The following is an 18,624-nucleotide window of genomic DNA, read 5'->3' as shown; positions in this document are numbered from 1 at the left end:
CTTCCATCACTTTTTGATGATTTTTAATAAAAAATACACATACCTGTGAAAGAAGTACAGTTGAAATCAATGAAATAGAAAATATCCCAAGATATCTTCATTGACAAATTATCCCTGTTCACTCATAAAATTTCACAGAAACGAAAACAAATTTTTTATGGAGATTTATAATTGGAAATGTTTACATCTTTTCTCCATTCGGAAGTACTCGGGACACCTCGTGCAAATTTTCAACGTTATCATCCGGGCCTATTAATGGCTGATGCAATGCAAAATCCCCGTAGACTTTCTATTTTGGGGTGTGTATTGAAACCTGAAGCGATAGAGGGGGCGTTTCAAAACAGATAATCAGGACATTTTTCATATTAATGGATAAACGTAGTTTGAGCACAAAGGTATTTATTATTATTGAAATATCAATCGAAAAGTGGTGGAAGCAAAAACTCGGGACAGAGTATATTAATACAGTTGTTTATTATTAGATATAGGGTTTTTGTTATAAGGAGAAAATTCTATAACGGCAGGTGCTTGCATGTTGTGTATAATAGTTTAAAGAAGATGGGTGAATATGGCTTGTTAAATGCCCATACGAGGAATGATTACTAGTAGATACTGCAAATTAAAATATCATTTAATCTGATACTTTTTTAAAAAAAAATAAGTAAAAACAATGTATATTTAACGTAACATCGGTTTGTAACCCTTAAATATTTTAGATACTTGCAATAGATTGATTTAAACTGGCGTATGCGCGTCAAAACCTCCAAATAGTGTCATTTTTATAACTTCTCTAGAGTGGGTCTACGCGTAAGCTCCATATTTTTGTCATAAGCTATATATATGCGTTTTAATGGAATTTCAACCAATTTTAATCAACAAAAATGTAGAGAGATGACCCATTTTACTTTAAAAATGTAATTTTGTAACCCAACAATTGAACATTTTAAAAAATTAATACAAGTCCGTAAATGTGTGGCTTACGTCTCATATAGCATTTAAACAACGCACTTTGTTGTGAATGAAATGGCTCAGTGGTTAGAGCTTTATAGAACTTGTCTTTTTAGGTTGGGAGTTCGATACCACCAAAACTTAGGGATTTATTATTTTTTTCTTATCGTTTTTTGAAATATTTCAAATTGAATATAGTTAGAAATTACCCTTTTGTAAACTTATATTATAACATATCACATATATTTAATTTAAAAAATGTTAAATTTGAAATTGTATTTTACGATTAAACCAAATGGGCAGTTTCGCCATCTTATTCCCCAATATTCTTTGAGGTTACATTTGCACGCCCGAATGAAAAAAATGAATTGTATTGATAAAAATAATATCAACGCATTTTGATTATATAACTACATGTATATAATTATTAAGTTGCTAAATATTCCAAGAAAGGACCCAAAAATAAAAACTTGAAATGCAACGCATTAATGCCATTTGAAAAAAAACCCCACAGCATTAAAATGCCAAGTTTATTAGAACCCAAACTGTGCTGAAAAAAAAATATAAATAGGTACCTTATGATAGTCTGTGTTATCAATGTTCTAATTCCAGCAGGTTTCAAATAAAAGTGGTTTTTTTTTTCATTAAATGTACATGTATTTCAAATTAAGTTCAAACACCATGCACATACATGTTCATTATTTACTATTATGTGTTACATAGGCGTCGGAACCGGGGGGGGGGGGGGGCTGCCCCCTTTTTTTTTTTTTTTACAAAATTAAACCTAACCACAAGGCACATAGCATCGAGAATGGGTCAGCCCCGACATTTCCGAATTGAAATGAAAATAAAGAAATATTAAGAGTTATATTGAAAATCCTCCACCCCCACCCACTACGGATTAGGAATTTTATGATTTTGGTAATATTAAGTTTTTGGTAGGTGTTTAAGATTTTTTTTGGAGTAATAGGTATAGTACGCTTACCCCACCACCCCCCCCCCCCCCCACCAGCACCACGGATTAGGAATTTTATCATTTAGGGAATCAGCCTTTTTTTTGCCTTGTCAAGATTTCTGATGATTAGTCAAGCCCCCCCCCCCCTTCAATTTTCTTCTGACGCCACTGTGTTAAAACAAAACTATATTGCAATATGTTTTTACATCCACCACGTATGATTCCCTATATTTCTTACGGAAATTGATTGTAATTCATAGCTCTGTAAAAACGGACAGGACTACACGTCCCGTTTATCGATCGATTGAAATCTTAAACGAAATAGTCATCATGATGTCAGACCAAAACTTCATTTCAAGAAGATTCGGTTCTTGAGCCTCTTTCGTTTAACTCACGTACTGGTGTACATGTACATTAACAATAATTTAATTGACTTTTCTTAATTTATACGATCAAACATAGTCAAGCTTTTACCTTGTGCCATCAAATGATTCTCATATGTTACTGAATTGCCCAAAATGTGAATGTTTTGATAGATGTGGATGTCAATGCCACTTGGAATTTTAGCTCGTCGTGCGGGGTTGGTAGGGGTGAACCATCTTAATTTACCAAAAATATTTTTTTTTATATCAAAACATTCAGTATAATAAAATGAATAGTGCCTGTTTGGGAGAGTAACAGTTGAAATTGAAACGCCTAAAACCCATTGTCAACCTCCGCTTCGCGTGGCTTGACAATGGTTATTGAGGGGTGTCAATTACAACTGTTACCCTCCCAAAGAGGCACTATTTATATAGTGTTGTTTGTTCTATCTGATAAAGTTGACTCATAAATGTTATGAAATAACAATTGTCTTACAACAACTATAAGCACTAGGATTATTGTGATATACCGTAATTATTAAGTGAACTTAATTACACCCCCTCCCTCCCCCAACTATTGTATGAACAATATCACTTTGGAAATAGATATTACATGTATGTTAATTTATAATTATATTTTTTTTATTCAGTTCAATACTTTTAGAAATACATGCTCATGGTTACAACTACCGCTATTATTATGTAAACAATATTCCAAAATCTTTATAATCCTTAAAACAACAGTTAGCTGCTTGTGGTGACAGACATTGAAGCCATTGTCTAAGTTTAAGTATTTATAACGGCACATTGTCAAAACATCAAATGCGTATTATGGTTTCCATTTGAAAGTGCCGAACAGAGAGAGAGAGAGAGAGAGAGAGAGAGAGAGAGAGAGAGAGATTTATTTTACAATCAATTTAAAGTTATTAATTTTGATAAATTCTAGATGCTAATCAAAGTAACACGTACAGGTTTTTATTTATTAATTTGATAAAACCAAGATATTGTGAGATACATGTAACTTTCAACGTATGTGCCAACTATCACTATCTATACAAGCAAGTTATTTCTTTAGCCCAATTTTAAATGAACGGAAATGTTATTCGATCATATGTGTGTTATAAAAGCAATGCTCATTTTAATATATAGTCTAATTGGAATCCATAGAACTCATTAAAATCATTATCGCCATAGCTCTAGACACACATTTACCATTATTCATTCCTCTGAGACTGAGCAAATGTACGTAAAACAAGGCTTTTCAAATTAGATTTGTTATTATTTTAAGGGCCAGTATTTGTTTCCGTGATGGTACATTTGAATAATCTTTAGGCACTTTTACTATTACCCCCCCCCCCCCTCAGAATTTAATGGTCGTCATCTTACTTTTTTACACCGTTTAATAAGAGAAAAATGAGTTCTAACTATTTATCATAAATCATTTATATATATAATCAGAAAAAATTGAAAATTGGAGAGGGAGGATTCCTAAAACTTATACTCGGGATCATTTTTAACAGCTTAAAAATTGTATTTACTTAAAACTATTTCAGTGGAATTATTGGTGAGATAATTTGTAAATTAGGAAGAGGACATTAACCTGAAAAGACGGAGCCCACAAAAAGACCGTTAATATATATGAGCAAGTAACGTCTGAAAAAACGGCATGCACTTAAATTTTTGGATGTTGTCGGTCCTATAACACACCAAGCGGTGCAGACAAATTGAATATAATGCGCGTTAGATTTTATCAAACGATCATTTTCCTTTGGTACATGTCAAATTGTTCATGTAATTTTGAATATTTCAATTAATATTACAATAATAAATATTCTCAAAATACGTGATGACGTTTAAATTTGTGCTCATGGCGCATGAATAGGCTATGTGTATTCACAAGAAATATTGAACGTTGCAGATTTTCAATTCAATCGGAAGGGAAACTATACACTCAATGTAAATATTACGTCATGTTAAAAGTCTTAGAATATTTCAAAACTCAACAGAATTGTCATACCCGCTTACATGCAGGTATCTGCTGTAATACACGACAGTCCTATATTTTGGGTCCGCTGGCTGCCAACGCACTAAATACGTTACTTATAAACACATAACAGACGTGGTAGAAACACCAGAGTAGTACCATAATTTATTTTAAAGTAGATTCAAGTGACTTTTACATGTACATTTTGAAAAACATACGCACCCCCCCCCCCCCATCTGGAAACAGAAACATTTACATATATTGAAAGATCGACAACCCCCCTCCCCCTCCCCCTCCCCCTCCCGAATCAAGCGGTTTTACGCTAAATTGCAAAATTGGTGGGAAAACAACATTTTTCACGTCATTTTTTTCAAAATTGTTGGCCTATAAATCAAAATGAAAATCATGAAAACATTTCACATGTTTATCTGACAAAGAAAGCAAGATTAACATATTGTTAATTGATGATGTTCATTTTCTAATGCCATTAAAGGCCCTTATCACTAATAGTTCTTTAAAGTTTTTTTAAAGATCAACTTAGAAGACCGCATAATATTTTACTATACATTAAAGGGCGGATAACTCGAAGATTGACTGCACAAAAGTACAATGGTATAAGAACCCCTCAGTGTGCAGTGAACCTGTAGAGGGTCTGGGGATAATTCTTGGCAGAAGGGAGATCTGTATGGAAAAATGTCACATTCAAATGAATTTTTGTTTCATTCTAATAATGGACTTTTTTAAAAAATGTCTCATAATTTTTACTTTTAAAATGTTCATTGGTATTGAAAATGTACATATTTAGGTCTCAATTTCTTTTGAAAAAATAAATATCCATTTGAAAATCTTGAAATGACGTTTTTGTTGGTTTTTTTTTTACAAAATACATAACAGTCAAACACAATTACAAGTACAATGTACTATATACATTTACATGAACATTCCACATGTTAAAATACATAAAACATAATGCAATACATATACATTGAAAAATGAATAATACTGATTTCATGCAGTAATAACAAACTCTCTAAAAAACAACACAAGGGATTCAGAATGTAAATATTCTCACTTTCTTGAATGTATTCTATAATGTATAAGCACTTTTTGTGGAATTTCAGTTTTTCCTGTGTGTCTGCCGATGTCGGAGCATATTTCCGGATTGGGCAAAACACTTTCCACACTCTGGGCATGCGTATGGCTTCTCCCCGCTGTGGGTCCGCTCATGCTTCATGCAGGTGGATTAGTCCGCAAATGCACGGGTGCAGGTCCGGCACTTTTTCGGTTTCTCGCCTGTGTGAATCCAGAAGTGTGTGCGCAGAATGGACTTCTGGGTAAAGGCCTTGCCGCAGATGGAACATTTGTGAGGCCGGATGCCGGTGTGGGTAGCCATGTGATAGTTCAAGTTGGTGTTTCCTCTGTAGGTCTTCCTGCACACAGGACACTGGTGTTTGGAGTGCTTAAACTTGACGGCAGATGACACAATGACAGGAGATGACACGTTCCTGTGGAATTTCAGTTTTTCCTGTGTGTCTGCCGATGTCGGAGCATATTTCCGGATTGGGCAAAACACTTTCCACACTCTGGGCATGCGTATGGCTTCTCCCTGCTGTGGGTCCGCTCATGCTTCATGCAGGTGGAGTAGTCCGCAAATGCACGGGTCCGGCACTTTTACGGTTTCTCGCCTGTGTGAATCCGGAAGTGTGTGCGCAGAGTGGACTTCTGGGTAAAGGCCTTGCCGCAGATGGAACATTTGTGAGGCCGGATGCCGGTGTGGGTAGCCATGTGATAGTTCAAGTTGGTGTTTCCTCTGTAGGTCTTCCCGCACACAGGACACTGTTGTTTGGAGTGCTTAAACTTGATGGCAGATGACACAATGACAGCAGACGACATGTTCCTGGCCTCTAAAACATCACAGGGTTTTGAACAACTATCCATGATGGACTCGTACACACACAGATCATCAAAGTTAGAACACTCGTTTTTCAGGCTGGAATCCTCAAGAAACTTCTGTTGCAGTTGGTCCATGGCACTAGAGTTAGGAGAAATGGAGCCACTGGAATTGATGGAGGCATTGTCACTGAAGCTGTAGTATCCACTGTCAAACTCCTCATCCATGAAATCAGAAGCCAAGTTGTCGACGGTGATGCAGGGAACTTGGAAGTTATTGAAGCTTGGTACAGGCTGTCTGAATGGTTGCTAGGTGATGACAATTATAGGTAGTTTCATTCATGACGTTCCAGACTTCTGTTAATGAAGCAGATGATTTATATTATCATTATTATTATTATATCTTTTCAGTACTTGTAATTCAAAAACCATTTTGTGGATATGATATTTTCATGTATTCACATATAGGATTTGTCCTGATTTTGACTTCTTATATCATAAGCTCATAAGTTATAAAATGTTACATTTGGTCTTCCATTAATTTTTAAATAAATTCTGTCATGGTATTTTGAAGGTAAGATGTAATGAATTAAATTATTACAATTTAATAAAATCTAATATCATATAAAGGACTATATATGATAAGGACCTAAAATGGCCCCCTGAAATGAACATCATCATTTTATTGAAATTCTTTGTTTTCTTTGTACAGATATATATGTGATGTTTTTACATAATGTTCATTTTGATTCAACTGCCCACAATTTAGAAATATGAATTCATAAAGACAACCTTTCCCCACCATTGTTTGCATTTTTAGCATAAAACAGCTTGTTTTCAAGTAGTTTTTCTTTCCGGAAACATAGAGCGCATGCTTGAACAAACAAAATATTTTAATCAGAGATGAATCTAGCCAAGGCTAATAGGTGGCAAAAAAATGTCCTTGTTCAAGCATGCGCTTTATATTCTCCATTCATAAAAAGATAAGAAAAATGTCAATTTTTGACTGATCTTGATTTAATTATAGAAATAGCGTCATTTCTGACATCATATACTGCCAGTGAGTGCAAATAAATCAAATAAATAGGTGACAAATAGATTATACATTAGCTCTTCTAAAATATAACATAACATAACATTTTATTGTACCTGAAACACAAAAAAAATGGTGAATTATGGAGGCCAAATTTAACTCATAACATATGTAGTTTTTTGCAAATTATGCTAATATGATCAAGGAAATTTAAGATACTTTTCAATTAGTGAACGATCAATTTGTAATTTGTACGGCGAATTGTATAAATCATAAATCAAGAATACTTGCATATAAAATATACCACATGATAATACCACATCTTTTCATTGAGTTAACTGTAATAAAAGATAGTAGCAATGCCATCATTTCACCTGTTCATCTTTAACTGTTTGTTAGAAAATATTCTCTCCATTACTGTCAGTTAACAAGGACCATCATTTCACTTTTTCTCCATCATTGACAGACATGGTACAATTTTTAGGTAAAGAGAATGAATTCCTCTTTGAATTGCCTCCCTTTATCGCCGGCTTTTGGTAGTAGAACTTGGCAGGTGCCCTCAGTCCTAGGTTGGCCAGTAGACAGGCGTATTCCAGGTAAACAGCCTCCACCAGTGAAACTGTAAACACACACAGATAGAGATAGATGACAATGTAGGCATGCTTACCTTAAAACTACATTAAGTGGAACTGTAATCATTCAACTATCAATAAACTATCAACAGAATATTGTTATAATTATCTGTCTTCATCTCTCTCTCTCTCTCTCTCTCTCTCTCCAACTTTAAAAAAAGTGTTTAAGTATCAAATCTTACAAGAGCCGATCAGGGTTCATTTTCACAATAACTCAAACCCAAGAGGCCCACGGGCCACATCGCTCACCAGAGCAACACTAATAGGCATGATAAAATCAGCTTATGGAGTCATAATACAAAATATTTGGACAAGGTGGTATAATACATGTAGATCCTATACAAAAAAATCTGTTTCCCCCTGGATATTCTTATATTAATTTTATAATCAAGTCCCTTTTCTAACAGGATTTTAAAGTCATATCACATTCAGCATTGCAGTTCTCAAAAAGACCCTTAACAATTGTTTATATACAGGATATAAACCTACATCAAACTTTGAACCCCTTGTAAGGCCAAATATTTGTCCAGGGGCCAAAGTTTAAACAATTCTAAAGAATCAACAATATATAAAAATTCTTGCATATAAGTAAAAGCATATATAATAATATTTCAGTTTTGTGAATAATTAAAATGTTTTCTTTTGTACAACTGAATCCCCAATGTGGCCCCCAATACTCCTAAAGATTGTGATTTGAACAAACTTGAATCTCTACTATCTGAAGTTGCTTACACTATAAAAGTAAAAATAAATCACTATCATCAAATTTTCAAAAGGACTCTGGTAGTTTTGAAGCTATTACCAACTTGTAATTACTGTTATAAAAAATAATGGCATTTAAAATCAAAAGTTATTAACATCATAAACCCATGAGAGAAATAGTCTAAAAGCAATTATGGGGTGAAACAAAGACAATTTTTTTAGAACGCAAAACATGTATGATAAAATGTGGTATTTTATTGAGAGTATCTGAACATCAATTGTCCTAAAAAAGTGATCTGACTTATAAGGGAGTCAACAGCAAAATCTTCAAATTAAAGCTGGAAAATGACAACCGACTTATAGACAAACCGTACCTATAAGCGAGTATATATATGGTAACAGCTTTTCTAGGCAAATGTTTTTTTTAGAAAAAGATTTAAAGATATTTTTCTCTATATTCCTATGTAAAAATTTGCCCCCCCCCCCCCTCTTGTGACCCCACCCTACACACGGGGAATCATGATTTGAATAAACTTGAAATCTTTTTATCTGACGATGCTTCCAAACAAATTTCAGCTTTCCTCCCCAAATGGGTCTTGAGAAGATGTCAGAGTTTTAAAGATTTACTCTAAATTCCTATGTAAAACGTCATCCCCCCATTGTGGCCCCACTTTACCCCCAAGGGTCATGATTTTAACAACTTTTAATCTACACTACCTGAGAATGCTTCTATACAAGTTTCAGCTTTTCTGGCCTAATGGTTTTGAGAAGATCTACTCTATATACCAGTATTCATATGTAAAAAATCAAACCCCCATTGTGGTGTCACCCTACCCTCGGGAGTCATGATTTTCACAACCTTTAATCGACACTACCTGAGGATGCTTCCATATAAGTTTCAGCTTTACTGGCCAAATGGTTCTTGAGAAGATAATTTTTAAAGAGTTACCGGTACTCTATATATTCTTATGTAAAAATTTGACCCCCCCCCCCATTTCACAACCTTGATTTTACGCTAGCTAAGGATGCTTCCACATGATTTTAACTTTCCTTGCCAATGGTTCTTGAGAAGAAGATTTTTACAAATTTACTCTATATACATGTTTTCATATGTAAGTCACCCCCCCCCTCCCCCCCAATATAGACCCACCCTATCCCTGAGGGTCATGATTTTCACAACTTTGAATCTACACTACCCGAGGATGCTTCTATACAAGTTTCAGCTTTCCTGTCCTTTTGGTTCGCGAGAAGAAGATTTTAAAAAAATTATAAAAATTTTCAATAATTCCTAATTACATGTATCTTCCTTTGCAAAAGAGCGTGATCCTTAATTTTCACAACTTTGAATCCCATTAGCCTAAGGATGCTTTGTGCCAAGTTTGGTTGAAATTCGCCCTGTGGTTTTTGAGAAGATGTTGAAAATGTGAAAAGTTTACAGACAGACAGACGGACGACAGGCAAAATGTGATCAGAATAGCTCACTTGAGCTTTCAGCTCAGATGAGCTAAAAACTGACTGTTTTGTATTCATTAATGTTGCCTATTACAACAAGAAATATGACATCATGAGATCCATCTGAGTACAGTGTACACTAAATAATGTCTTTTCTATGACAGATATACCTTAGCCAGCTAGACGGCCTGGTCCCACATTCCCAAGGTCTGGTGATATCGACAGGCGTCCATTCCATTGTCAATCAGGCAGAGCAGCTGAACTACACTGTACACGATGGTCACCTGTGGCACTATGGGGTCTAGATCTTACTCTGACCGACAGCAAGATCTACAAAAAATGTGTACATTCTTTTCAATATCAAATTAAGACTTGATATAATATCTATGTATCAATATAGAAAGAGAAAATTATGAGTTTTGTAGAAAGTAAAGAATAATGCATCCATCACTTAAGACCGTATTGGAGTGTATATGGCACTTAAAATATGAGACACTCTAATTGCAATACACCTATGCATTTTGAGCCTCTCTCTATGTATAAGCATACACGTACAAGTCAGTAATTTGTATAAATATTTCAACAGAAGGAGTGCTTATAGATCCAACTGATGAGTAGTAATTAATATTGCAGATTGCAGAATGTTATTTGGGGTTTTTTTTTAAGATGTCATAAAACATCAAGTACATGTATTCATGACATTAATTGATAAATACTGTTCCATGCATGGATTTACAATGTTTTGTTTTTTTACACTGATATGACTTGCTCAAGGATGTAAAATGTCATTGCATGTACATTGTGCATGCATGATAGACAGTGGCGTAGCTACATTTTAATTTACTGTATTCAAAAAAAGGTAGGGGGTGGCAGGCAGATGGAACAACGTACCTAGAAATCAACGATTTTGTAATTTATGTAAAAATAACATTGGCGACGAATATCACTATATTATGATATGTCCGGAATTGAAAGAATATAGAAAAGCTTATTTACCATCAATGTATTTTAGACGACCAAATGCTTTCAAATTTTTTGAATTATTTTCATGTAATAAATTAGCTGTTATTAATAACTTATGTTTTATCAATATTATTAATAAGAGAGTCAACTCTCCAGGTTGATGCGTACAGTATACTCTCTTGCTTCTTGTATAATATTGTATGTATTGTATATTTTCTCTATGTTTTATACAATATGAGAATAAATAAAATGAAATGAAATGGGGGCCGCTTTGAGGCCCCCAGCGGGTCTAGGGCAGAGCCCTGGTGGGGACCCAGGGGGCGAAGCCCCCGGAAGCTCCTGGATTTTATGTTATTTGAATGACAAAACTGCCTTAAAAATATGACATTTTTTAAGTATTATTATTCCAATAAATATGAACAAAAGTTGCTGAATTCCGAGACAAACATTATTTACCTGGTACTCTTCAAATATTTTCTTTAAAATTTCAAGACTCCCGATGCTCTTGGATTTTAGGTTTTAGCTTGTAGGTTTAAAGGCTTTTGATGATGAGATTTTGTCTCAAAATGTTACAATTTTACACACTGTATGTGTATGGGAAATGTTGAATTTTAAAAGAATGTGAAATTATATATGAAACACTGATACCCCAGCGGAAACCAACTGCATATGACTAAAGATAATAGGCGTTTTGAAACAGGTCTATTATTCAAACCGTAACACACTTACCTAAATGACAAATTTTTGATCAAGTTTATCACAATGTATTGTGACTTTGGCCAAATTTTAATCACCCGACCGCCGTCTTTAAATTACATGTAAGTATAGACTGACAGAATACAATTACGGACAAACACTCAAAACTTGATGTGTTTTTAGATTTTAGTATGAATGTCTAAACTTGAAATGAATGTCTATACTTGAAAGGAGTTAAAAGTTGTTCATCTCATTTTAATAAGTTTATTGTAGATCATTCTTTAAGCCAATAACATGAAAGTCAAAGGTATAGCTCGTCCATATTAATTTTTGATTCAAACGAACTTCCAATTAATTTTAATGTAAAGTATGGAATGACGGTATTTTCCGGAATCGTAGTAAGTGCATTGGTTTACGATGAGAACTGAATACTAAATATGCAGATTATAATTTAGTGGAGTCTCAATACGATTTGTTTACGTGCAAACAATAGGAAACTCAAATCATAAGACCTATGCTTTGCAAAATTTTGTGTATTCATTTGCGTTTTTGCGTAAAGGGCGCTACGCCACTGATAGATGTATATACTACCTTGTTATAAGCCAATATATATAGATATCTATTACAAATGTAAACCCAAGCTTTTGAAATTCTAATTAAATAAATAAAATTAACATAATTTCATTCATGTGTTCCTTTGTAAAGATACATGTATCAAAATCAGATATCATAATAAGATGGAAAAAAATATTTCGTTATTTAAAACATTTAAAGTACAAAAGCAGAATATATGCCATACCTTTCATCCATCTATTAATGGTGTCTAATACAATAATATAACTGCCACCAGCCTTTACACCAGGTGCTTTGTTCATCACATGAAAATCACCATAAGTTGTGCTATGTCACTTTCTCTTCACTTTGGTTATTTTCTGTCCACTTTCCACCTTTATACACTTCTGAGCATGACATTTCTCACTTCAACTCTCACTGAGTGAAGTACCAAGTTAAAACATTCATGTGTTATCGCTTGGGAATCCAAACACTTTCACGGTCCCTGCATCCCGATATCTGTCGTTCATGTCACGATCGTCAAACAGGTGTTAACCAGTAGGGGGCGACTTGGATGCCAGGCAACTGTGAAAGTCGGACCTCGCATGTTAATTCTGTGACTTTTTACCTGTTAAATATATAAGGAATTAACTGGTATGTGTTATACATTTTCAAACATAAAATACAAACTTCTGTACCATTAATGAGCATTTTATTCCCAGATATTTAAAAATTACTTTAAAGGTAATGAGATTACTGAGAATGGAAAATCTTCAAATCAAAAAATCTAAAAGGTATGCATTTTGTGTCGTATGTAATATAGAGCTGTACATGTGTTCTGCGGATTCATTAGAATTCATAATGGCTCAATTTTTACTGGTATGCGTGAGTTACCCTTCCCAGCGAAATTAGATCCTCAATGAAAACAAATTATGAAAGGGGAAGTTGTCAAACTGAAACTGAAAATCGACACATTCACAAAATTGCATTCCCACGAATTAGCAAAAAACCCACAATCCACAGAAATTGGCCTTCGTGAATTTAAATAATTCCACGTCAGTAGTTGATCCAAAACTCTAATTCATACCATAATTCAGAAATACCAATATATGGACTTGAGGGTAACAGGGAGTTGCAGTGTAAAATTATTTGTCAATGAATTTTTTTGTTGTTGCCTTTTTTAACACATTTACATTAAGATGTCCACTATAACATATATCATTTTCATGACTATTTCTTACCTTGCAAGGGAGGTATTTTGATAGGAATTATCCCCCTTTACTGGCATTATGATTTTTGTTTTACCAATTTGAATTTTCTGAAATAATTATTTTATTTGATGGAATTTATTTACAAATCATATTCATCAATTTTGAGAATGAAAACAAATTTCAAAATTGTTAACAACATTGGCTCTTTTACATAGCAATACTAGTATCATAATTTTATCAATATATTGCTAAAATCAGCACTTCAAATTTTGAAGTTTTTGATTCTAAATTTGCACAAAATGTGATGACACCTAAAAAGTTGTCAATGAATTTTTTAAAAAAGATTCATATTTCAACCTTAGCATTTGGTGAGGGGTTGTGTTTCTGCTACCTGTCTGTGTGTACATTTGTTCAGCTTGTATTATTACATGTACGAAATGTGACAGAGTTCCTAGTTTCAGAGAGCAGTTGTCAGCATCAACCCAACAACACCTAGTCTTTGTGGCTACACAGGTGGGGGCTGCATTACTGTAACCTGTCTGTGTGTTTGTCTCACCTGTCCAGGTGTTCTCTCTCCACCTGACCAGTGTGTGTACTAACACCTGTTTTATGTACCCTGCTCACTCCACCCAGGGTAAACACCTCACTACCCTGACTAGAACAAAGTGGGCACCCAGTACCTGTGATACCAGTCAACTAAGTGTATGTGTCGGGTTTCTAACCTTTTACCATTCATCATGCACCAGGATTTGCCTTTACCAATAATATCAATTCTGAATGAGGCTAAAGCAACTGGATTACATTTTCCATGCTAGTTGCAGAGCCCTACGTAAATGTAACATCCATAAAACATCTACAATCACATTCGTACCCGAGTCGACCTCTGCTATGTCTATAATCAGATCTTCTGATGCTGAGGCCAACATTTTGCCATCATGGCTGAAGCTTAGAGTTCTGACTGGCCACTCTAACCTGAAATCAACACATTAAATGTCCATGACTCGGTTTTTCAGTGAATGCAATAAAACAGAAAAATACTTCAAACAAAAAATCAGAATTCCCTACTTAGTAGAGTTATAATATGATATAAAGATGGTTCAGTTCTAATAAAATCTTCTAAAGAAACAGACCAAAATCTCATTGCTTATATCTTGGATTTCTTGGGCATATTAAACAATATCATATAAAATGCATGAGCTACACATTAAACTTTATATCAGTAAACTTTATTAAGCTTTAGAATTTAAAAGGCTTTAAATTTTCAAAATATTATCAGTACACAAATACACAAAAACCTTTTGCAGTTAGTAGATCTCAAATAGCACCATTTTACAGGAAAAATAAAATTATCTAATAAGTTTTTGAGACCATTATGAGTGTACATGTGTAGTTTCTATGCAACGAAAGGTACAGTACTTGTGTAGTGAATCATACATGTGAATACATGTACATTGTGCACAACTCTTACTACCTGGAGAGGGTCCTAATACAGGCTAGCTCTGCTACATCCCAAATACTGACCAAGGCGTCCGCACTACCGGTGGCAAAGTACTTTCCCTTGGGGTCAAACTCGATACAGATACAGTTAGCAGGGTGAGCATTCAGGGTGTGCTGGAGTTTTAAATCTGGGTAGCTGTCAATGACAAGGTGTTTTATTTGCATACAATTCATTTTTTTCAAAATTACCAAAATGCTGCACAAAGTATCAAGTACCGGGTAAATAAAATATGCACAATTATGAAAAACTTTGCAATACATTAAGCTGTCATAGCCATCAATTACCTAACCATTAGTTCATTACAATAGCATTACCATCAGTTCATTAATGCTTCATTATACTGCAATGTTTTATACTTCATCTATCTATAAACTACATGTACCTCAGTATGTTTATGCTGCCTTGCCCACTCGTCAAGAAGAACAGGTCCCCGTCATTGTTCCACGAGATCTCATTGACCTCAAACTTAAACTGTTCCTCGGCCTTTGACCTGTGACTTCTGACATCAATAAATGTAATTAGATCGTCCTTGTTGCCCACAGCTATAGTGCTGCCATCTGGTGACCAGCAGATGTTTATGTTTTCACCTTAAATATTGATTTACAGTTAATGTATAACAATAGTATCAAAAATGGAATTTCACATACACATACCTGTTAACCTTTCAAAGCTGCTATGTGGGAGAATCTCCCCCTTACCAACCTGGCTAAGGGGGAGATTTTGCGTAAACGACGTTTTTTCACGTGAAATGCTAATATATATTAAAAATACTGTTAGATACATTATTTTACAATTGTAATTAAATTAAATGCATTTGCATCATTTTAAATTTTATTATTTCTATGACTACCAGTGTGCAATTACAACTTGTGTTGCTGTACATGTTCAGAAAACTATTATTTTGTTTGCATGGTACAATACAAGAAGTCAATAGTGCCACTTTTTATATTAAGTCTTCTTATTGTTCAGTATTGAACCATCACTGCATGCTGACATCTAGGGTAAACACAGAAAATTTATTTTGCGTATTTTGAATTTGCAGTGAAACCCAGTTAAGAAAATCCCAGTAAATAATATTCATTAAAATTATTTTTTGCCTTATATATAGGATAGATTTTTAATTCACAAAACAACATGTATTTCTCCAGTATCATTTAAAAATGATCTCTGTTGTAATATCTATAGCATCCCTGTAATTCATAGTACCGGTACTATAAACTTTTAAAAAATTCTTGTGAAATGCTTTTTTATCGGTAGCTTGTATAAACACTCAGTGTTCCAAACTCACTTTGATTTTTACCGACCGTGCTGGCCAGACAGAATTAGTTACGACTCACAGCACGTGGCTTGGGTGCTTTACCTGTGCACCTGTTATTGAGTGACACCACTGGCTGTGTATTGTTTTCTTTGGTGTTACAGAGTAAAATCAAGATGTTTTAAGCTTTCACTTATTTTTTCATAAGGCCTATGCATAACTAAATACGTAACTGATTTAAGTCAAAACCGGAAGTAATCGTAAAAAGTAAACTGGACTATGACATGTCATACTATGATCACGGTAGACAGTACTTGGATGGATTTTTATATATTCAAGCTACACTGCAGCTTTTTTAGCTCAAAATTAGAGAAAAACCCGCAGTGGTTGTTGAAATTTGCATGTAAAGATTCAGAAGTTTGGGGGGGGGGGGGGGGGGTATGGGGAAGACAAAATACGATTGCGGGAGAAATTTGTCTCCCGCGCGGGAGATAGGTTGGATGCGGGAGATCTTAGATTTTTAGGCCGTTTTGCGGGAGTCTCCCGCGCAATGCGGGAGGGTTAACAGGTATGCATACATTTATTGAAGTGTCCAAAAGTCCCTGTACATTTGTATTAACCATGTTAACAGCTGTTTTATCTCAAAGTAAGTATTGTCAATGTCTATAGATCAATTATTCCTGGGTCATGGTATCAACCGTTGTTTTACCTTTAGTATTGACAGTGGCCACAGAACGATTGGTCCGGGCGTCCCAGATTCGTATTGTCTTGTCTCCACTAGCTGTCACCAACTGATCCGGATTCTTTGGATGCCAACACAGCTGGTCGACACTGTCGCTATGTCCACGAAATGTGCAATCTTTGACCTAAAGAGTTTGTAGACAGATCCAAAAATAATTGTCAGACTAATCAATGTTTGAAAAAATATTAAGGTGGTATGGGACACCTGCCAATATTAATGTGGATTAAAATACATTATAATTCTAAATAGAATACTTTCACTAGCGTAGAATTTTAAAATTTTACAATATTTAATCAAAAATAGCTTTTAAAAATATTTGAAGAGGTAAAAAATGTAAAACACCCAGCAGGATTTGAACTCATGACTTACAGATTTGTAGTAAACCCTCTAACCCACTGAGCTACGCTGTTAGGTTACAATATTGGGAAAGAAATTACCTATACAATTACACTTCATTTTATTGTTTATTTCGATAAACAATACGTCACAATATGGAGGTGTCCCATACAACCTTAATTTAAATAGTTTAGATGCATAAACAGATCTTTAAGTTGTTTTCCAACATTAACTTTGAGCATGATATATCCTTGTACATAATTGACATCATGCTAAAACAACCCAGTTTTCCAGTTCCATTTTTTGTAACCTTACTATCTCAAAATTGACAAAAATCATTCAGTAGATTTTTGTGTTAAACTATGCAACAAGCATGTCAAAAATAAACATCCTCATTTAAAAAGAATATAAGCCTATAGGTGTCACTACAGTATTAAATTTTAGTAATATATTCTTACCAAAATTGCACAACTTTACAGATTAAAAATTCAAAACGAATTTCTCAGAAAAATCCCCTTGACATATTTTTAAACAACACTTCATTTACAATTTTCTTGCAAAATACACACTTGCATTCCCGCAAGGCGTGAGACTTTGTTTACCTCGAAGTTACACGTGCTTGAAAATCAAGCCCAGGCCTTTTCACCCCCCTCTGGAACAACACGCATCAAAAGTAATTAAATTACCTCGATTTATTACAAAACTGGGATAGTTAGACCTCCTACACATTGTTTTTCATCTCATAAAAAGCAGCTCCTGTGACGTGCGGATACGCCCCAAATTCAAAGGAGAATTCCGGAATTATTTTGCATCAGCCATTTTTTGACGTGAACTTTCAGTGAAATACGGTGTTATGACACCTATAATAATCGGAATTATTTTGCCTAAGCCATGTTTACAGTGCAACACTCCAGCAGCCTACCATTCGGTCTCTGTCATTGTCTAGCTGGAAAACGCTAACAGTTTTGTCAAAGGACCCTGAGGCCAGGCGCCGTCCGTCACAGCTCCACGCCACAGAGTGAACTTTGGAGTCGTGTGCCGTGTGCTCTCGTATTCTCTTGTTTTGCTGAAAATGTTTTCGCATGTTTTCAATGTAAGTCGCCATCTTTGGATTTTGTAGAATAAAAACCTACCGAGTGGATTGAAAAGTTCCGGAAACCAGAGGCCCACGTGCCATATCGCTGACATAACAATTTCTAATGAAAGTCTTGCTGAAGTCTTACCGTTGTTTTAATTTCTTTATAATTACTGTGTTTCAAATTCTAAATTTCTGCTCTCTACCATAGTAAAGTCATCAATTCTGGCATTATTGAAAATTAATTTTAGCATTATACATGTACTAGAACAGATAATTAGACAAAATTGCAACTATTTAATTTCAAAAATAATCTGTTTTCTATAAGTAAATTATCA

At 34.6% G+C, this 18,624-nt stretch overlaps 2 protein-coding genes, 1 long non-coding RNA gene and 1 pseudogene across 4 annotated transcripts in view; 1 reads left to right on the top strand and 3 right to left on the bottom strand.

Moving 5' to 3' along the window:
* LOC117690181 (E3 ubiquitin-protein ligase TRIM71) overlaps positions 1-18,624 on the top strand; it is a 46,400-nt gene that overhangs the window by 9,696 nt on the left and 18,080 nt on the right. The window lies entirely within an intron of this gene.
* Positions 1-18,624, bottom strand: part of LOC117690187 (uncharacterized) — a 30,495-nt gene that overhangs the window by 7,126 nt on the left and 4,745 nt on the right. The gene's annotated exons all lie outside the window — the stretch shown is intronic.
* LOC136270539 (zinc finger protein 79-like) lies at positions 4,996-6,021 on the bottom strand. The gene is given in 2 exon segments (XM_066068362.1): positions 4,996-5,768; positions 5,771-6,021. Coding segments are annotated over 2 exon segments (513 nt in total). The 5' UTR covers positions 5,882-6,021; the 3' UTR covers positions 4,996-5,366.
* LOC105335058 (THO complex subunit 3-like) lies at positions 6,363-18,356 on the bottom strand (annotated as a pseudogene).

The sequence above is a fragment of the Magallana gigas genome, chromosome 8 (assembly GCF_963853765.1).
Source record: "Magallana gigas chromosome 8, xbMagGiga1.1, whole genome shotgun sequence".
Lineage (NCBI taxonomy): Eukaryota > Metazoa > Mollusca > Bivalvia > Ostreida > Ostreidae > Magallana > Magallana gigas.
This window is presented reverse-complemented; position numbering and strand designations above follow the sequence as displayed.